Source organism: Ornithodoros turicata, chromosome 5 (assembly GCF_037126465.1).
Source record: "Ornithodoros turicata isolate Travis chromosome 5, ASM3712646v1, whole genome shotgun sequence".
In the NCBI taxonomy this organism is placed as follows: Eukaryota; Metazoa; Arthropoda; class Arachnida; order Ixodida; family Argasidae; genus Ornithodoros; species Ornithodoros turicata.
The window spans coordinates 45,366,467-45,389,168 of NC_088205.1; the positions used below are offsets into that span (position 1 = coordinate 45,366,467).

Below are 22,702 nucleotides of genomic sequence, written 5' to 3' on the forward strand. Positions count from 1 at the left end.
TCTGGGTGTGCTCTGTTATCACTTTTAATATGAATGATGTTAAGTTGCGCAGAAATACTAGAGAATGTTTGCCTTACTTTTATTTTGTAGCGGTATTGAGCTTCTGAGCATTATATCTCTGTTCGAACAAACTCTGCGTAGTCTTATGGAGCATGTTACATTTCCAAACATGTAGCGACATTAGTATTGGGCTACTTTTGAGTGGAGCAGCTACATGAGTGGGCCACATGAGTAGCTTTACCCCTCTTCTTTCTATGGCGGAAAGGCATTTCTACATTTTTGCGTCTGAGAAGAGGAGCAATTTTTTTTTCTTCCCTGAGACAATTTTTACAACACGCACAGCTCGCAGACACCGCTACGCACTTTAATGCGCCACACGTGTGCATCAGAGCACATCACTAAATTTTGTATTACGCTGAGCATAGCACTATACACAGCTATGTCCACTCTATAATTTGGTGTATGCATTTGGTGTGTCTAGTTGCCAAAAGAGCTACGCAGGCGCCGAAAAGGGTCTCAAGTACATGAGAAATCTGATCTCTGTCAGACCAGCCTGAAATCAATGCAGCCAAAGCCGTCTGAAACAGGAACTGGCGAAATTCACACACTCTTGAGGCCTGTCCTTTGGATTTGGGACATGCAGTAAAACATGTTCTGTTCGCAGCTTGGCTTGTCCATATAGCTGGTCCTGGCTACCACTGGCTTCTCTGTCTACTAGCTTTCATGCCCACCGTACAGTTATTCCATAATTCAAAAACAAATATAAGATATGTTTCAACAAACAAATTTATTTGAGTCATCATATACTAACACAATCACCTGGCAGACTGGCACACATACATGCACTGAGCGTACAGCGTCTGTTGCATAGCGCTTCCTAGCAACAAAGTTCAACCGTTCACCCTTGCAAAACACACCCTTTTTCCAACAATGAACAACTTTCACTTTCACATACTTGCCCACAATCACATGAGGAGCACGTCCTTTCCTTGCCTGCTATATGCCAAACATAACACGACGCTGCTTTATGAATCCTATTTTCTTGTCACTGCAATGCAAATCTAATGGCGCTCGAATGTGTTCCTCGAGTCAGAATTCACGACAGCATTGCATAATTGCAACAAATACAAATACACGTTTTCAAAGAGGAGGCACTGCAGCATAGGGTGGTACAAAGGGAGCAGTGAAAGTGTGCAAAACGAATCCCCAACCTCCGCGAAAAATTAGTGTGGACAAAAAGCAGTGAGGCAACACAAAAAATTGTGTTCCAAGTTTCTGCAGCTTCTGTTTAGATATGGTTACGGAAGGCTCGGCTAAACATATTTATTGTGTCAATAAAATGTACTTTTGAACGTGCATTTACCTTGTTTCTGCCTGAAGGGACTACCATTTTGAAATTGTTGTAGCATCACGTATTGCAAATATCCATTTTGTTCACGGACACACCAAATGAATACTGTTATAGAGTGGACTTAGCTGTGTATAGTGTCCAAGCTCAGCATGACACACTATTTCGTGATGTGCTTTGATGCACATGTGTGGCGCATTAAAGCGCGTAGTGGCATATGCAAGCCGTGCGTGTCGTAAACATTGTCTCAGAAAAAGAAAAATCGCTCCTCTCCCCAGACACACAAAAAAGTAAAAATGTCTTTCCACCATTAGAAAGAAGAGGGGTGAAGCTACTTATGTGCCGAAAATTATTAAAATTGGTGATAGCATATTTCAGATATCTGCGGCCAAAATTTGCATCATATTGCATACCTTCCGCATTTGAACACACCTAAAGTACATAAGCCTCAATCTGATGTACATCAAAAACATTCCACACGAAAGGGCGTTTCCCGATCTATCGAATGATACACGTTTCACTTGAGTGAAACAAATACTTAGTGTGGTACGTGACCGCAAATCGTGCAATTTTTTTACGCACATGCCAGGTTTACGATTATTCTGGAAATTAACTATGCATCATACGCCATCAAGAACGATGTGGCGCTTACACTAGTACCTTGTCTCTGACACAAAAAAGAATTTACCCTTTACGAGGAAAATGAACGGCTCAAGGATGCGCTCAAATTCGGTTTTGACAGAAGCGGGTGTAAGAGTCTCCGATCTTTCCTCCTCTCCATCTCAGAAATTAATGCCTGCACGAGCTTAGTATAGGGTGCGTTTTACATCGCCCAATGTCCCATTCAACATATGTTTTTTTCGTCACAATCCATGCAACAGAAGTTCCAACTTCTGCGCCTGTTCGCGCCTGCGCTTGTTCAATTTAAAATGAAACTGCCCATGGAAAGGCGTATTCACGTCAACCTCGTGGCGGTAGCACCCACTACTACCCACCCCAGTTGTACTACTACCTCCCTTTGATTTCTACACTGACAAGGTAGGCATTGTAACCAAACTATGGCAAATGTGAAACTTTGTTGTGTGCAACGCCGTCTCATGAAGTCCTCTCATTTACATAGTAACTAGGCATCTACATGTTTCTGTGCTGCTGAGAATCGTCTCAACGCATAATCCCACATGATTTAATTTGAAACAGCTGTTTCTGCATAGTAGTTTCCAAGTGGGCCCAATTAGCACATAATTACATTGGCAGAAATCGTAGGTGGGTAGCAGGACAAATAAGATAACCTTAGTATTTATGGCAACAGATAATTATTATTAAATATTAGGATAATTCTTTGTATCCTGATGTTGGAGATAGGGAGTTTTGAAGACATAAATGCTGAAATCTGTATGCAGAATAACAGCATGTGGTGGGATGTCATGGAATGGCATGGAAATGATGCGTGCTGAGATTAGCCATGGTATTTGTGGTGTGTGTGTTCTTTTTTTTTTATTCCTTTTTTTTTTTGTGGAGATTCTGGCATGTTCAGGAATCAAGGCAATGTATCTGCACAGGGGTACTCGTTCAGCAGCAGATTCTTTCTTTAAATTTGCTCTGACAATTTTGTTTAGTAGATAACTTAGTAGTACCTTGACCATCATTTTTCTGAGAATTGAGTTACAAGGAAATATAGTGAACAACAACAGAGTGCTGGCATTGGATTCTGAAACAAATCAGTTTCGTGTACACTGAACTTATCCCTCGGTGTAACTCATTGTTCTCTTGTGAACATTGACAAACACTATCTTGTCCTTGAGTTGCTACAATTTAGATTCTAACAATTTTCTTTTTTTTTTAGTATTGAAGCTGCAGTGAAGGCTATAGCCATGGTAAGTGAACCTTTATTTTATTAGGATACAACATGGTATTACTTACACATAGATCGAAGTTTACCTACTCAGTCAGTGTACCTAGAAATCAAGAAAAAATTGATCCACTGCTAGGGCACCTTCTAAGCTCTAGCAGTTCTTGGATATGGGGATCATTTAGATTATCTTAACTTTCACTGCTTTTCGAGCCTGGGCTTTTGTCATGTAAACTGCAAACATATTTTTATTTGCAAAGTATTAATTTTCGCGTATCACTCATTCATTCACTTGCAAAGTTATTCGCATGTACTGGTATTTAATTTTGCGATTCCAGGGTAAAGATTCCAGTATCCCCAACACCGGTTTTCTTACCATGAGAATGATGGACCAGGAAGACCAACGTGGTCACTCGATAACGATAGAGAGATTAGGAAAGTTCTGGATAGGCTCTGTGAGCTACAAGCCAACCTAAGGATAGTTTAGTTGCAGTAGAACGTCTAGTTGAGAGGGAAATCTATGTCACCTGGTACATATGTACATCAGGCACAATGATTGCTACTTCCATCGTGACCGGGCGAATCCACAACAATGGCATTGCTTGCTTGTCATTGCTCAGGGCTGGCTCCAGCTAGGACAAATGTGAAAATAAAGGAATATGTATCCTTGGTACTTCTTGTTTTGTGAGAACCTAACTGACGGAGTGTATCTGATCAGTGCATCACAACAATACATCAATCTGTCAAGGTGTTATGCCTCTTTATTCGTGAGTACAGTTTTCCACAATTTTGTAGCGGTCACGAAACTTGAGAAAATTAATACATCACAAAAAGCAGGGGGAAAAAAAATTATAGTAGCCTTTGCTGTTGAACTGCAGTCTGTGTTCTATGTAACTTCAATCCAATATAGAAGGTCCATACTTTAACTGACACCAGTAACCAGAAACAGAAAGAAAAAAGGATGCCACAGTATAAAAGTTACAAGATAAACAGCCATGACACTCTTGAAAACTGGAATCAACTGTTGCAGAGCTCATGCGGCAGCAGTCACAGGAATGTCATTTCGTGACATGTAAAGTCAGTGTTGTAACAATATTTATTTAGTTACAATTCACAATGATTGACTGCACAGTACTTAGTATTAACCTAGCATTGGTTCATGCAGTTCATGCAGAATAGCAGTCTTATATGTTGAGTTTTGGACTTCCGTAGTAGTTGTACCTGCGGCTCTAGCAGTGGAATTGCTGAACATTGCGCTCTACTTTTGTGCGGCATATCTCAGTCATACAGTTCAGGTTGCATGGTGTGAATTGACCCTAAGTCACTGGAACAGCATATGGTTTCTTTCATCTCCATGTCACTTATACTGCTTTGGGACCTTTTGCCTTTCGTGATTGAGTTGTAGCAACTAATTCTGGAAATCTGCAGCAATCTGCAGAAATTTGTAGCACAATCATTCATCACCAGCCTGTGTGGAGATAGTCCATCTCAGCATGCGATAAAGTGATTGGGGTCAAAGAAAGGTGTGCTCCCATCTAGCTCTGCTCCCTCCAAGATAGTCAATAGAGCGATTGCTAGCTCTGTGTTAAGCACGACCTTCGATAGGTCTTGCAAGCATTACGTTTTGAACAGCTTCCAGGCACAAGTTAAAAAGTTTGATAACCAGAAGCTCTACTGGTAGCGGTGGCTAAGAAGAACAGGGAAAAGAAAGAGGGCTTGCCCTGTGGGAGGACCTGTGTGCATTCCCTATTTATGCAGGGTTCCCATAATCTGTAAAAAGTAGCAGCAAGACGTGGTGTTCACGTGGGGATGACAGACCCTGGCTTCTTTTTTAAGGGTGTGCGGCCTGGTTTACAGTACAAACAAGTGGCATGAGTACCTTTTTCTGCTGGTTGTATAACTTTTGAAAAGTGTCCATTCAGAGCCATTTAAAAACCATGAGACATACATTCAAGTTGTAGTAAAGTTCCTACATAGCTACGAAGTTGGCGGTATCTTATTGTCAGGGCACATATTTCTGTTCAATTATTGGTGTAAAGGTTATGTGACATGTGCTTTTCTTTATCTAGTTGGCACAGTTGGCAGGTGTGAGTACTGTGGGGTCATAAGGAAGCTCCTAAGAGCAAAACACGAATGGTTCACTGTGATGTTATGTGGTTCAGCGCTGCCCAACACACACACATAACAAAAGAAAAAAAAAAACACACTTGAAACTGTTACTCTGAAAAGCTGAGTTACCTGTAGTCAACAGCAATGCAGTAGTAACACTGCATATGGCATTTCATTGTATACTGGTCCAAATAATGTTTGCAGGCCCGCCCTCCAGGTATTTATAAAGCTGACTATCTTCGGGAACTCTTCTCCCGCTATGGAGATGTTGCCGACACTGTTCCTGCACCACCCAGACCTGACTGGTGCATAGGTGAGTACCTCATCATCATGAAGCCGTGTGTAGATGCAAATTGACAGCTTGGAAGAGATAGTTTTCAAACCATTGTGTCTTTCTCTTTTTTGTTGTTGCAATTTTAAGCAAAAACTGGATGCCAGAACTATTTTGCAACAAACAGTGGCAGGTTCTTGAAATGTTAAACCGTTTGCTCAAGTGGAACAAGTTAGCATGGTGCTAGTAATAGAAAACAGTGGCCGCAGTATATTTGTAATGTGCTTATGTATCCGCATTATTGGCTCGTCTTGGCATGATAGACCTTCCTGAGAGAACTTAGAATTTCCTTCCTTTTGGTGGGATATGACGCCTTATGACCACACAACCTTAACACACAACAGCTTTCACAGTGATCTATAAGCGACTCAATTGGATGCCACTACAGGCTAAAGAATGATATTTATTTTATTTCATATCTTTATTCAACTTCACCCAAAGACTCAGTATATTAATGCCGCCAGCGAATGGTATGTGCTTCCACAAATCTTTCCGCAAAACTCCATTGAGAGTTACCATCTCTCTCCCAACAACACCGCGAGAATTTTGGAGTTGCAATCTTGCAGAATCTTGGAGCGAGAAAATTGAGTTTTCTGTGCTTCCAATTCTGTAATCTAACATGTATGAATGAATGAATGAATTGAAACTTTATTTCACGTTGTAGCAAGTACAATGTGGGAGGCCCAGTGCAAAAAACTGCAAGAAGCAGCTTGACAAGGCTCTGGGTTCCCACTCTGACCGTGAAAGTTGTCAACGATAAACACAAATGAGGCAGTGTTCACTATGTCATATATCAAATTCATTCTATCAACACTAATGACCAACACAAGTGGAACAGTAGTAACATAATCAGACACACTTAGACAAGCAACATTTGACGAATCTGTTTGTTGGAAGTTTTTGCATAGATTTGGAATTTATTTAAAATTACAGGCACTTGAGAGGATAGTTTTTGATTACCATAGTTCGTTCTTGAGAAAGGAATTTTCCAGGTGTCTTTGTGACATGTGTTGGCACTGGAGGAGGGGCTGTAAGCTTTAATAAGTTAAGAAAAGTGCTATCATGAGTTTTCACAGCATTTTTATACATTGTAAGTAGTCGATAATGGTATAACTTCGGAGCAGGTATGATATCAAACTTGGTGAAGAGACTGTCTACAGGGTCTAGAGACGATATTTGAGCTATACTCCTAAGGCTCTTTTTCTGTAACCTTAATATAGAGTGTAAATTATCATGTGTCGTTGTCCCCCAAATTAGGGTGCAGTAATTTATGTACGAATGAATTAAAGCATTATAGACCATTAACTTTATCTTAGTAGGTGATATGTAGCGATTTCTGCAGAGGACTCCTACAGATTTAGATATTTTACGTTTTATGTGCTCAACGTGATCGTCCCAGGTGATGTTGCTCTGAAAATAAACATCGAGTAACTTTTGACTATTAACAAATTCTGTGTTATCACCACCAATTTTTAATGACATAGTTAAGGAGATCTGCTTATTTTTCGGCTAAATAGAATTGCCTTGGTTTTACCTGTGTTGATCTTAAGTTAATTGTTTGCCGTCCATTGGTAAAGATTATACAGATCCTCGTTTGCCATAGTTATAAGGGAGTCAGCATTTTGGCAAATACCTAATGTTATATTCTTACACTCAAAATCCAACAGGATTTTTAATAGCTAATAGCGCAGTTTCTGTAGATCGCATTTTACGAAAACTGTGTTGGGAATTAGATATTATGTTGTGTTTATCGAAAAATGATATTAGCCTATTCAATATGATGCTTTCCAGACCTTTTTGATAATACGGGAAGGACTGATATCGGCCGATAATTAGATAAGATATTTCTGTCACCTCCTTTAAAAACTGCGACCACCTTCTCATTCTTCAGCCAGGAAGGAAACGTGCCCGACGACAAGGCTAAGTTGTAAATATAAACCAAGTGGGGGGTGCTTAAGTCTAGTACATACTTGATAGGTAGGATTTGAAGCCCATCAATGTCAGAGCTTTTAGAATTTTTCATATTGGCAAATACGGACATCACTTCAGGCTCAGATGTTGGGAAAAAAGTAGACTGAATTTGTCGTTATGAATTGACACGATTCAGGGGGCTGTGAGTGCACAGCACTAGGCCCTATGTTACTGAAATGTTGATTAAAGACGTCTGCCAATGTTTTACCAGTGAGTGTTTCACCATTAATTGTAAGCTCATCAGTTGAATTATCTCCCACAGAACGATTCATAACACAATTAAGATTACGCCACACCGTTCGGATATCACACGTGGAGTCGAACAGCGAATTATAATATCGTTTTAGTTTGGCGTATCAGCTTGTTCGTAAAATTCCTACATGCTTTAAACTGATCATAATCCTGCTGCCTTCGAGATTTAAGGAACGTCTGAAATAATTTGTTACGTTTAGAGATCATACTAATTAGTTCTGTTGTCATCCATGGTTTACGAGCTCTTCGGCAGCGTTTTTTTGTTAGTACTGGAAAACTCCTTTCATATTGTCACAAAGCGAAATGGGCCGGCGAGTCGTCGAATAAACAGCAAACCGTTTATTAAACTACTTGGTAGCAAAAGCACAAGAGTGATAGCTCTCTGAACACAACTGGGTCCAAAGAAAGGATGCTGCAGCCTGAAGCACACAAGCATTTAAGCGTCGTGCCGAAAAGTCTAGAAACAGCACGTGCGTTTGCCAGAGAGCAGGCGATGTGTCTGGAAGCTTCTTTCTTCTAGTTCAGCATGCGCCGGGATGAGATGTACCGTTTCGTGCCTGCCCTGGAAGTTTCTCGAAGATGACTCGTGGCAATGTGCTCCCTTTAACAGGCTGAGAAAGCCATCATAAACTACATTTACATCAAGAGAAGAATATAAGAAATCCCAGTTGATGTCTGAAAACAATTTCAAACTCAGGGAAAAGAGGTGCTGACGCCAGGAATCGAACCTGGGTGTTCTACATGTTTGTGTCATCCCTAATTGTGGTCTGCCTCGGCCAGTTCTCGTTGTTTATGTCTGAAAACATCTACTTAAGAAGTCAACTATTTAATTTGAAGGAATTAGTATTCTGGCACGTAGTTACATGTAAGGAAATGGCTGCCATACCATATAACTAGGGTTCCGGGATTTCGGAGTTTATTTCTGGGTGTTACCGGATGATGTTTTTCGGAGTTTATTCTACTTTCAAAAAACGGATTTTTTCGGAGTGTATCATTTACAGCTCATTTAATATCCGAAATTCGGAGAGCACTTGACGACGCACACACAGTTGTGCAGCGAAAACGCAGTTGTCACATTTATTGCTTCAACACTAAAGAGACATAATCTTAACAATACATTTCGTGCGAAGCACACTGAGGTGTTCCGCAATTCCGAAAGCACCCTTTCCGTGTGCTCACTGTTACACGGCAATACTTACATAGGACAACCTCTGCATCGCGATCGAGGGACGATGTGAACTCCTCGAAATCAGAGTACTACTTGACGTAGTCGCAGGGCGGTTTTCGCTTGCGTCCCATCTTGTCGTCAGCACTGTAACTAGTTGCAATTTCAAAAAGACCACTCTGTACGGTTCGATGCTTATTTTAGTGCTTATGTCACATGTAGGACAAGGAAATCGGAAAACAGGCTAGGGAAAAACCCGGCCGGTGAATCCTCAAGTGGTCGAGATAACCGTCGAAGGAAACGCTTGGTCACAGAAACCATTGTTATGTTGCTGTGGGGTCAGTATCCGAGGTCAGAAGAAACCCAGGACACAAAAGGAGGCCAAGAACAATAACCCGGTTACCAGGGAAAACATCTGCCAAGCGGAGTTTTTCGGATTAATCCGAATTGCTTAAAATTTTACCGGAGTACGGTTTTCTGATTTTATCGGATAAATCCGAAAACCCGGAACCCTACATATAACACATCAGTAAGAGAAGTATTTGTACTGCTTTGGCAACTGCTGCTATAGCAACTCCATATCAAATGAAAACAAACATCCTGTGCAATATCTGCACTCAGCTTAGTACACTTCTGTGGATAAGTGCTATGGTGGGGGCATAAGTCATTGGAGTCAAAGGTCATCCAGCGTAGTACAAGGTCCTGTGAAACTACATTGTTCATTGCTATGAAGAAACAGGGAGAGACATACACCAAAATACATATTATGTTTGTGCGCCCCGCCCTGTGTTCAGGCAAGACCAAGCACAGGCTCATAGACCAAGCCAGGTCTGTGAAGTCTTCCCTTAATCAGCAATGAATGTGGCTAATCCTGCCCTGTCTTTCTCCAACAAGCAATGCAAAAGTCATTTATTGTGTGAGTCATAAACATTGGCAACCCGTTCACATTTCTGGGACAAAAGCAGCGACTTAGGATATGTGTGTACTTTTTTTTTCTTCTTTCTTTTTGTTATGCTAGCTTCCTGTTGTGTTGCAAGTCGAATGGCAAGTAACAACCTCCTGTTAGTGGTTGTCTTCATCCCCATGAGCAAATGCTGTGGTGTTAATCTCCTCATGGTATTGAGGTTTGCCCTTCCTGATTCAGAGTTTGATTCACATTTTGTTCTCACATTGAACATAAGTAGAGGAGGCAAGCAAGCTGGTGTACACGATTGAACAGAAACATCTCCTTGAGTCTGAGGAGCAACGAAGGGGAGGACTAGACGGGACGGACACTGGACAAGAACCGACAACTCACAGTTCCCAGTGTCTCTTGTATCTCCTTGTTCATAGCTTTTAATTGTTAGTTGCCCTCTAGTGTAGGTTTATTATTTTATTCTTGTTCAGGTATAGCTGGTGCCCTAATCTACACATCAACATTACTTTATGTAAAATATGTCTTTTGACCCTGTCGGTACAATTGTGCTCAGAGAAACAACATAAAATGAAGTTTCTTTCTTACTCTCTAGGTTTATCACCAAGAACATTATTGATGAATGCAAAATTTTAGTCTCATACAATCTTTTTCGCTTCTGTGTTGGAAATCTTTTGTTCTTGCAGTGTAAAGGTCTATTCTCTTTATTTACAGAGGAAGATTCAGTTGACCTGGATGATGATGGCAATCCACTGGATAGTGGTCAGGACGAAGGTGGTGAGGGCCACACAAGAAGGCGGAAAGAGTTCCGCAAAAAGGTGCTTATGCTCTGTTACAGCAGTTACTCAAGAATGCATTATTAGTGTGGGAACAATTGAAATAAGTCCGTGCACTTTTGAGGATTAGTGGTGTAAGTGCATTGTCTACTTGAATGCTACTAACAGAGCTAGTACTGCAGGCATTCACGTGACATGCTTCCCGCTAGTCCTTGAATACCCTGGAATTGGAAAATGCTGTTTTCGCAGTCGGGAACGCACTGGAGTTTTTCACGCTCTTTGAAAACCATGATTTTGCGTCTTTTTCATATTCTCGTGGAGCTCCAGTGCAAATCCCACTCATCTGGAGTCAGAACTTAGTGTTGAAACCACAGAAGTTAGCACTCATTGCAATAGCAATTACAAGCGGAAGCCAGAAGTGTGAGAAATGAACAACACCCTTCATTGTATTGATCAGCATTCCTACCTACCCTATGATTAGAGCCGGACATTTTTGGGTTAAACCCGATTTGACACGAATTTACCACAAATTTTTTACCCAGCAGGCAGTCGGGTTTAACCTGATTTGTACCGGGCATTACGAGGGTTCGTTGCAGCTCCCGTCCTGTAAATTGGCTTTCCTGCTCAAAGGAAGCGTTCGCACATGCGCGAACGCTGCCGCCACGTGCGAGCGCCTCCCACATGCATGTCATCCACTCCGTGACGAAGGAGAAGCGCCTTTTCGCTTTTGACAGCTGTCGGCTCTTCGTAGTTTCACTTGATGAACATGTGCTAGCTTTCATGCATTAACGTTCGTCTTTTGACATGATTGCGGGTCGTAAAGGAAAAGACTTGAAGACTGCGTCAAGGAGTACAACGATTTGGAAATACATAGTGAAGAAGGGAGGAAGAACATGCTCGCGTGCTGTTTCTGTAACTTGGTGCTGTCGTCAGATCCGGCGAAGAAACCCTACGATCGTATAAGGGAACACCTCGCATCGGCAAGACATGATAGTCTAAAGAAGAAGGCGAAAGGTGTGCAGACAATGTTTCAAGTTAGCTATTGTCAGTGTGAAGGAGAAAAGAATGCTGAAGGTGTGGTTCATGAGTTTGTGAGCGCACTGGCCAAGAGTGGAAGAAACCTCGAGCAGGCTGATGGTCCCCTTGGAGAATTTTTACACAAACACTGCCCAGCTGCCAAAACAATGCCCGGAGGGCACAAACTTCGTCGTAAGCAACTAATCGAAGTTTTCGACAAGCACATGGAGGGGATCCGCAATGACATGAAAGACGCGAAACAGAGCTTCATTGTCTCAGAGTCTCCCGACATCCTGGGGTATGCAGCCGTAAATATCTGCGATTTATTTTGGATTCTTTTTCTGCGGAGTTAGATGTTTTGTATCACAATAGTTACAGCAAAATTTTCTCGTACGATGGGAAAATTTCTAAGCCAGAGGTGAAAAATCTAAAACCATTATTCCCTAGAAATTGGTACACACTTTCATTCAAAACAAACTTCATGCAAATCAGACAATTCTTCACAGCGCAAAACAATTTGAAAAATGTATGGGGACTCCCATAGAGGCCTCGGGGGTGGGGGGGGTGGGGGGGTGGTGGTGGTGATGCACCACCTTAATGGTCTAGCAGTGTAAATTCTGCAGAGTTCCCGTGTCATTCTGAGCAAGATCAACAAGCTGTATTTCACCTGATTCCATCATGTTTTCCTGCTCACCAGATAACACCCGATTTTTACCCCCCGAATTCTGAAAACAATAAAACCCAAAAACATCGGGCTCTACCTATGATCTTCAACATTCAGGAACCTTCAGCCACGTTTGTGAGCCACTGTTTCTTAGTCGCCATACATTCCGTCATGTGATACCAGATACCTGCAGTGTATAAATATTTTTGTGAAATATTCAAGTTCGTTCCATAAACCATGTTTTACATCCCCACCTTAATAGCATCTGAGCCTTAAAGGTCCTTGAAAGATTCTTGAATTTTTGTTTCAAAATTGAGTGGGAACCAGGCATGAGGCTACTGTAGTTCTTGTTCCCGTCATTTTGTTGTTTCCATAATAGAAAATAATTTGCAGTAGGTGCTTGCTGCCTGCTTGTTGCCTTGCTGTACTAATCATACATCAAATGATCATCACATGTCTTGTGTTTAATGGCACCCAACAAGAGAGGAGCAATAAGCTGTTGGAATCAACAGACTTGGTGACATACAAATGGCTACAAATCACAGCGTTTCATCTGGAGTTTTAATAACAGAATTTCATCTTTATTCTCTTTTCTACATCACACGCTTCGGGCTCATTCCTTTGAGCCGCATCGTTATCTGGTAGCACATCTACATCCCTTTAATATCTCAAGGTAACAAAGTACAGAATCCATATCCTTAAACAAACATATCCTTAACCACAGTTACAACGTTTCCACTAGCTTCACTAATCGGCCACTGCATGTAGTCACTTCTTCACGGTACCTCCAATGACAGACTGTCTGTGTGCCGTGATTTGTCCCCATCTGTGAGATACGCCTGGGAGGAGACATCAGGGACTGCTGTTGAGATAGTTGGTATCAAGTGGAACCTGTTTCTTCTGATAACACCTCCATCTGTCTCCATGTGATAGTGGTGCTTCTTTGCACCCTTGAATGATGCCACTTGAAGGAGTGTTTGTAACCCATACAGTGTAACCCTGATGTAGGGGTGTCAGCCACTGATTTTCAAAGACAGCAATGCATTAGGAGTTCAGCTGGGCTGAAACCATTTATGAGTAGAGCCTGAAGTTTTAGGGTTTAACCCGTTTATTCCCCAAATTTTCACCCCAAATTCAAGGTTGCCTTATTAGGGTGAAACCCCGTTGTTACCCAGCAAATTGCCCTCACTGAAATGTCTAAGAATGCACACTAGCTTGTTTGGCCGCAAAAACGATTACATCACTGTTTGTTCCAAAACCAGTACAGTTCGTTCGAGTAATGCAGTCTGATTTCTCCCTGAATTTAGCATACTGGGAGGTTTTCCACCCGAATTCGCATGAATTTAGAACACTGTTGATTTCCCAGATTTTTACCCCCCGAATTGGGAAAAACAACATTTCCTGGAAACTTCAGGCTCTATGAGCAGTGTGGACCTGTAACTCAGAAACTCAGAATGGTATTGTAAGCATGTTCTTAAAGGGTACATGAAGAGATTCCCCAAAAATCTGAGTTCTCAGCGGAAAACGGCTCGCAAGGAGGCCTATTATCTGAAATATCTAATATTTTTGCCATACCATAGAATCTCGATGATACGAATCTCACGCGGTAGCGGAAAAAATTTTGTATCATCTGAAATTCGTATGAAATGAATTAAACCAAAATAAAAATTGAGTCGAGAAAATAGACAGTGAATGTTCATTTTCCATTACTGTCAGTGAAAGAGGTCGGTCATAACACTTTTGTGTCAGCTTTTGACCAATGCTGCCCAAATTTGCGAGATTATTCAAAAGGCCCAGCAGGTGCTTTCCACCCGCGGGTTGCACGATGCTGTTCTAAAGCGAGCTTCGCATAAGCAGTTGTCTCTGTCTCATGCCGTATTGCGTGGTGTGATGCCTTGCCCGAAAAGAAAAGTGATCTTGGGCAGCAGACAAAACAGCGAAGAAACAGGCGAGCTGGTGGTTACGATGATCCGTTACTGATTCCCCGAGATTAGGGAGAATTTGAGACAACACGACACAAAATCTTGCGCTGTCGACAACACGTACGTGGGTTTGTGCTTTACATTTCAGTGTTTTATGAGTACAGCCTGGATTTTTAGGCACGAAAAAACCTTGTTTCAGGCACCTATAAAGGTGCTAAAAATCCGGATTGAGGCACTAAAAATGGCATTATAAGCACTATAAATCGTTGAGTTTTTTTCATCTGTAGCACTGAAAGCGCAAGAAGAAAGGGAATACATCAGTATTATCCGTGGGAACAATACCGTAAATGGTGGTTTTGACTGTTTTCCTGATTTTTTGCTGCATGAAATGCAAAACTTATTGATCCTACTATATGGTCAAAAGACAAGACCTCTAGCCATTGCCACCAGTTCCACGACACTTCTCGGAAGGGCCTGTCACGAGCAGCATATACAGTAAAACCCGTGGATAGCGATATCGCGTATAACGATATCCATCGTAAAACGATGGTTTATGATTTTACCGTCAAAATATATATTGTTTCTATGGGGAAACGACCCGCGTACAGCGATGGAGGCCGCGGTTCCGAGTACTCGTATAACGATGTGGGACGCTGTCTCGTGCGAGTAACCTCGCGGCGATTTTCACCTCGATAAGATACAGTACAATCTCGATTATACAAATCTCACGGGGTAGCGGGAAGAATTCGTATCATCCGAAATTCGCATCAAAAGAATTAAACGCGTGAGTCGCGCGACAGTGTTCTAAAGCAAGCTTCTCCTAAAGCACACAGGCGCTAGGTGAAGCCGACTTGCGGAATGGTGGTAAGGTTGCCAGAAGATGCCCGATATGTTCCCTGATTCTCTCCACGAGTTTTGGTCGCTGTTTTCCCAAGCCGGTGCGATATCACACAGCCACGCGTTTTTTCTTCGCATCTGTTTCTTTTTGTTTTGCTACACGCGGGGTGGCGCGCGACTTTTCGGGGACGCGCTATTTAAGTCAGCCCTCGTCTAACGATGTACCCCGTATAACGATGGAATTCGCGATTACCGTCAGTATCGTTATACCCGGGTTTAACGCTAAAATTTCTGAGTCCTCGAACTGTTTAAGCTTTGCCTTCTGGATTTCGTTTTCAGCATTACCACAAGAGTCGCAATAGTAGCAAATATGGGGGATCAATTCTGCTCACACTGGATGCGGTGTCTCCTTTACTCATGTAGCTATGGCCCTGACAGCCCGCAAGGAGGGGAGCTTGCTAAGGTTGCCAAACTGTAAGGACCTGTACCTACCTTCGTACGTCACAGCCCCTCGTTAGCAAAAACAAAAAAAAAGAAAAGATAAAAGTTTTGGGGACTCTTCGAGTTGTAAGCAAGCTATAGCAATGCATGTTCTAGATTGACACAAAACCGTCACGAAATGTGCCTATATTTTTTAATAACGACCCACGAGGACACCTCAATGCTGGAATGGAGAGAAAGAACGAGCAAGCTCTGTATGGTGTAATCGATTTTTAATTCTCAACTTTCATTCCAATACCTTTGAGATACTTGCTTCTTTCAAATGATCGATGGCTTCAAGAGGACGTGCGATGTCACCCATGTCAATTTCGCCTGGATAACGGTGTTTTGCCACCGCTTTAGGGCCATTATAGGCATTTTTCCATGTTTAATTTAAGTTTTAGGCATCTACGCCAAAATAGGCACTAACGCTAGAATAGGCAGTTATAGGCACTATCAAATCGATACAGGAGGTTCCCCAGCACCCAATTCATGCTCATGTATCGAAGAGGCACTACATATTAGGAAAAAAATAGGCATTTGCCTAGGAATCCGGGCTCTATTTATGAGTGTACTGTGGTTATGGTGAGGATAAACAGACTTCCATGTGCCATCTGTTCATTTGGATGCACAGCTGGAGCCATCTTCCGTGTACTTGGAATGATCTTTCCTGAATTTCATCTGTTACGGCCAGCACAATGTCTCGGATCCTTCCTGACGGTCTGAGCAGGTGTACGGTGTCCAATATTTTTAATATAGCCCCACAAAAGGAAGTCGCAGGCTGTCAAGTCTGTGGAGCTTGGCGGCCACCCCGACCCATCCAGCATTGTGGAAAGTTGACAACTTGACATTGAGCCAGTCTCACATTTGATGAGAGAGATGTGGAGATGTGCCATTATGCATAAAGATGCAGGTCTCATTTTGCATATGAAGACTTTACAGCTGGGGTAAAAAATCCTCTTCTAGCATACTGCGGTATGTCATTCCCCTTGAAAAAGAATGGCCCCACGAAGCCTTCCATCCACATTCCACACCATACGGTCACCTTCCCAGACTTCACCATCTGCTCTCCTCTCCACTGTCGGTTATGTCTGCACCAGTAGCGACAGTTTTGTGTATTCACGTTCCCGTTTAGGTGGAGCATCACTTCGTTCATCGTCTCGAGAGATTGCAGGGTTGTGGGGTGTGAGCGGATGCGACCCAGCTTGCTAATGCAGAATTGTATCTGCCTTGCATGGTCACCTTCTTGGAGACCGTGGACGTTTTGCGTCTTGTAAGGGTGCTGCTGTGCATTCCTAAGTAGCCTGCATATGGTACACAACGACACACTCAAGAGCTTAGTAGCAGCCCTTGTGGGTATTTGTGGGGGCTGGACCCAAAGGTTCCTATCACAGCGTAATTGAGTTCTTCAGTGTGTTTTGTGTTGTCGTAGTATTGTTTCTATTCCGTCACGTGTCCCTTTTACTTGAAAAGGTTCTACAGTAAAGCCCTCTAAACTGTACCTAGCAGGGACGCAGAAAAACTACGTACAAAGTGGTACTACGGCGTATCCGAAAATACGAGATAAGCACCTACCTTCGTACTAAGTAGCCGGGAACACCAATTCAATGGTGTTTTTTAAAGAAAAACTCATAACAGCACTTTAATTCACCGGAATGGACAAAAATCCGTAAATCTTTGTTTGTCAATTCATTGATCTCGCGGAGAGAACTGCAACCTCAAAGTCCTTCAAACCCGGAGCCAGCTGCTCCATCTGTTCCTTCTTCCACAGTCTCTCCCTGGAGCTCCAGATACCACAGACTGTGCTCAAGGACAATCCTTTTGTGCAAGCTAGTGCTGCCTTCTTCACTCCTTGCTTGAATTATTTCCAACTTCTCCTTTACACACAAAACGCGGTGCTCCACCTTTTGCCTCAGTACGGCGTGACTTTGTTGTGGTTCCTTCTGTTCATGGGATGATCACAGAGATTGTGGACATCGAACGGCGAGACGCTTGTGTGTTACAGTACAGCTCTGTTAGTTTTCCCCCTTTTCTTGTTTCTCGAGGTTGTGCTCTCATAGGGTGGGCTATGAGAGAAATTTTCCAGGCAGACTCTGTGATCAAGTTCACCTATTGTACACTGTATGTCCCTCCTTAATGATGCTGGAATATGGATATGATAATAGAGGTGTGCGAATATTCTAAATTTCAAATACGACTCGAATGTTTCTGATATTCGATTTGTATTCGAAATATTGAAAATTGATATTCACACGTTTTATATATGATTGTTTTCGAATATTTGTTGTTTTTTTTCCCTTGAATATCATATGTACTTGTACCAGCTTATTACCAAGCCATTGCGTGTTGCACGCATGAATTTGTATGTTGCAGTAACAGTGACGAACACGAATAGCACAATGCTCATTTCTAAATGCTCTTTGCTGCATGTTCGCTAACTGAAACTGGCACTAGTGCACAGTTGTGTACAACCTCCATTAAAATTCGCCCTGATGAACTGCGAAACCGCGTTTTTTTTATAAGGATCAGAAGCACACAACTGTGACAGTGTTACTCTTAGAAATCTTTATCCTATGACGTGATATTCAAAATTTCATTCGATATTCGAAGGACAATTTTGCAGACATCCATATTTGATTCGTATTCGAAAATGTTTATATTCGCACACCTCTATACGATGCCCTTTTATTAGAAGTGCATCATCCAGAGATACAAAAATCGTTCCTGTCAGTAGTCCTTGCAGCTTTGGTCAACCCCAGCTCTGTCAGGCCAACTGTTTTGAACATCGACAGCAGTTGACATGATACATCACATGACTGCTCCATACCGATTTGGGCAAGACACTGATCCATTGCTGTGAAATCAGAAGCGCTCACGATTGCAGTCTTGAAACTCGTTCTCGGCTTTGCCTTCCAATGGACTTTGTGAGAGAATATCTGCTGCAACTAGCAACGTAAACAATGAGAATTAGCCGAAGCAGGCTACTTTTAACGACAACCACAAACACGTGACTAGCAAATTTCAAGGGACGTGAGCCAAGTTGTAAGAGTATTCCATCTGAAACTGCACTGATTAAACACCTACACAAGACTGACGAGGAACAAGACATATACAAGCACGTACTTCCAGTAAATGTTTAATGAAGAGGGTGACAAAGCGTTTATACATGTTAAAGCGAAGCACATTCCACCAGCTGATGATCCATCCTCAGATATGTGATCTCTTTATCTTACAAAATGGTGGATGGAGTGTTTACACAGTTTCGTGCAAGGGATGCAATTCTTTCTGCTTCAGTTCCCTTGTAATCTTAATTTTGTTGTGCCGACTAAAACACGCTCCGTTAGCCTAGGCTCGCATCCACACTTCATGCAGTGAATTTTCAGCCGTCCTTGCTTACTGCGTTACTCCTGTGCTTCCTTAAACGGTCGTCAATATGCGTCAACCAGTCTGACCCACATAGTGGTCAGCTGGTGAAACATGCTTTGCTGTAACATATATGAACCCTTTTCATTAAGCATTTGTTGGAAGTAAGCACTTGTGTACATCCTGTTCCTTGTCTGTCGTGTGTCGGTGTTCAATCAGTGCACTTTCAGGCACAGTAATATGTCGTACCAACAAGCCCAAATTTCTGTGTTGTTCTGTGTTATTCGTAAGAGCACTGCATCATCCTCATCCTCAATCATTGTAAATGCGGGGGTTTTGCCATCCACCAACTTCGTCATAAAGATTGGAAGTAAAGGCTCGTGATCTCTTTTGACCATTATCTGCGTACCTGCGATGTAGTCTTGAAACTTCTCATATGCTCATGTGATATGGCCAGTCATTGCTTCTCCATTTATGCATACTGCTTCTCTGTCTCCGTGAGACTCTTCAAGGCATACGCAACAGGTCTGTAAATTCCCAGTATTTGCAGCTGCCTTATAATAGATCCAGGAGGCTTCATCTTTCAAATATCCCACACCCTGTCGTTAGGATGAATTCCTTCTTGATCAACAATATGACACAAGAATTTTAGTTTCCGCACTCCGAAGAGGCATTTTCTTGCAAGCATGTGAGGACTTTACAAAGTCTCTCGTAGTGTTTTTCTCCTGTCATTACACGGACAAGAATATTGTTCATGTTTCACACTGCTCCTTGCAATCGTGAGAGGAGATGAGACATCAAAAAAAGGCAATCTCGTAAACTTGTAGCAACCGAAAGGCATAATGAAAGTCGTAAACAACTGTGATTTTTCTGCTGACATGAACTGCCAATAGCAAGCGTTCACATCTGGCTTTGAGTAGTATCTGCAATTTCCTAGCTGGCCAATGGCATGTTCGGTTACTGGCATAGGATGAAGCTATCTTTCAACGAATTTGTTCAGCGGGACGTAATTAACTCGGATCCTATAAGCTCCATTCGGTTTCCTAACGATCAGCATGCTGCAGCACCATTCTGTGGGTTCATCCACCAGCAGGATGACACCTTCTGCAACCATGTCTTCCACTTCCTTCCTGATTGTTTGTGGCTCTTCCCCTCTGGAACGCTTTGTGTGTCTTGAAGAGCGAAGGACATGAAGGGCCCTATTTTATAGGGTATTTTGATGCAACCTAGTCCTTCGAATATCCTTGAAAACTCGGAACTGAGACTGTAATCTCAAAAAGCCTCTTCACAACACTTAGGGCTTTGCTAGGTTCGTGTGGCAACAAGGACCCTTCCACACTCGCAACTACATAAATGCTGGTGCAGAACTTCTTTCCTTGGTAACCAACTTCCGTAATACTAATCATGCCCAAAAACCAAAGGTGCTGCTTGTACGGCCCTTTCAGATCTCGCATTGGTTCACAAGTTTCACCTGAGTTGAGTACTGGTGGTATGCTCGATGTGGCTTTTACAACTCAGTGGCATTACCACTTAAGACAAGTTGACTCTTTCATATGCTGTCACTGTGGTGCTCTAGAAGATCTAGAACACATTCTTCTTAATTGCACACACTACCAACATTCCCGAACCACACTCGGTGGGTCTCTTAATCAGCTGGACTCTCGCCCCCTCTCTCTATCAAAATTTCTTGGATCATGGCCAAATCCAGCCCACCAATGCTCTGCCCTCAAAGCTCTTTTGACCTCTTCTGACACCATATGACTTCAATCCTTATTGTGAAGGGGCTCATTATTTCATTCCCCACATCACCACCAGTAATGGGGTAGAGTATTGCCCCGGCGATGAAACTCTCCATTCATGATCTTAAAATAAAGTTGTTAATGAATCAAGCAGCTCAAGGCGAAGGTGCTGATGCCAGGAATTGAACCTGGGTCTTCTGATTTCCGTACGTGTACGTGTTTGTGTCCTCCATATTTGTGTGTGTGGTCCATATTTGTTGGCTTGCCTCGGCTAATTCTCGTTATTTATGTTCTTGTTGTTTTTTGGTATGCGTCTCCCGAGATTGCAGTCACATCAGTTCCTGTGGGAATGTTGAAATCAAGTATGGTGAGACATATTAGTACACCGAGAAATGCAGGTTCTTGCAAAACAGTGGCTCTGATCGTTGCGGAATTCTGACAAACTAGGGGATAATTTTCTATTGTCATGCGATGGTTTCATTTTGCGTTACTTGCCAGAAAACTGTTCCTCTGATGTGGAAGGCAATCGCAATACTAACAGACATTTCCATCCCACCTGTTGACAGCTTTCTCCACTTTTCGGCTGTTAGCTATCCGTTTCCGTACTCCTACCTTGCTATTCTTCGAGCGGCAAGAAAGCAGAACAGAAACACAAGAACAGAAAAAAAAACAAAAAAGAGAGAAAACATTGTCTTTTTGCACATGATGTGCAAAGATGTGATGCTTTCTTTTTATTTTCTGAAGTAATAAACCTGTTTAATGAAACTACACTTGATTTGCTTATGCAGAAATTTGCTAATAGGACGATGGGGAGTGGGTACTGAGATGTCCGGATAAGCAAGGCATGAGTGTACATGCCTGCAGTATGTGGTTGTTGTCAGGACACTTCCTTGCACTTCCACAGAGAGAGTTTGAAGTCAATATGATACAGTTAAGCGCAATAATATTTATGTTACAGCACATAGTTATTGTGATTCTTACCTGTACAGTTTTTCTTTTTGCCCACCAGAATCCAACATTTATGGAAGGAGTACCAGGGGTGACTCCTATAGCAACACAACCAAAGCTTATCCAGATCCAAAGGAAATGCCAGGATATGTGTCACTGGAATAGGTATGCAATGCATCATTCACATTGCCTCTCTTTCATACTTGTTGTGCAGACTAATCAGACATTAATGGGTAAGCTGCTCAGCCTGTAATTCTTTCTGCTGTCCCTGTTGCTAGCTTTGACATTGAATGTGGTTGCGTGCAGCTATTGAGCAGGACAATAGATAATACAATACCAGTGTCGACTATGGCTTACAGTGCAGGTGAGGGTTCACTCAACCCCTTTTCTGTCACGTACAGTATTGGATGGCTGTTACTCTTGACAAACAAGTTGAAAGGTGTGCAAAGTACTTTTGTAGAGTTCCTCTCTGTGGATCGAGTCAGCATCTGTGTGAACACTGCTGCCACTGCTCTGATAATTGCCTTTGATGAAAAAAGATAATGGAGGAGTGCATCATTAAAGGAGCAATGAGGTGACATCTAACGTGGCTCGAAACACTGTCTCGTTCATCAAGGGCAGGGGTCACCATGCAAAATATTTTTGCTGTGTGGTATTACCATGCAATCAATTACAAAACCAGTTTACCAGAACAATTTACAAAAAACAGTCGGAGAAAGCAGACGGACGGACGGCACGATCCTCGTTTGGCGTCGGCAAGTCCCCCCCGTGCCTTTCTTCTTTGTTTTCAGCTCACCATTGCAAAAACCCACATGAACCATGCCGGTATGCGTCTCAAGTGAATAGGTGACGTCATAATGCATCCTTCTCCTTCTCTCATTGTCCGATTGCTCTACCCAAGAGTGGAGGATTTTTTAATGGTGTGCATGACGCAAGCCCCCCTTGCGTGCTACCGATCACAAGTGGTTGTCGTTCTTCCCAGCTGCTCATGTTATTCATTGCAGGACATGCCACAGCA

The 22,702-nt window shown here is 42.4% G+C and overlaps 1 protein-coding gene across 3 annotated transcripts in view; it reads left to right on the forward strand.

Moving 5' to 3' along the window:
• LOC135394424 (mRNA-capping enzyme-like) overlaps positions 1–22,702 on the forward strand; it is a 146,288-nt gene that overhangs the window by 40,903 nt on the left and 82,683 nt on the right. For all 3 annotated transcript variants that reach the window (XM_064625160.1, XM_064625159.1, XM_064625158.1), the window contains 4 exons: positions 3,192–3,222; positions 5,511–5,619; positions 10,653–10,756; positions 21,746–21,849. In XM_064625160.1, the coding sequence (XP_064481230.1) occupies positions 3,192–3,222; positions 5,511–5,619; positions 10,653–10,756; positions 21,746–21,849 (348 nt within the window). The remainder of the gene's footprint in view (positions 1–3,191; positions 3,223–5,510; positions 5,620–10,652; positions 10,757–21,745; positions 21,850–22,702) is intronic.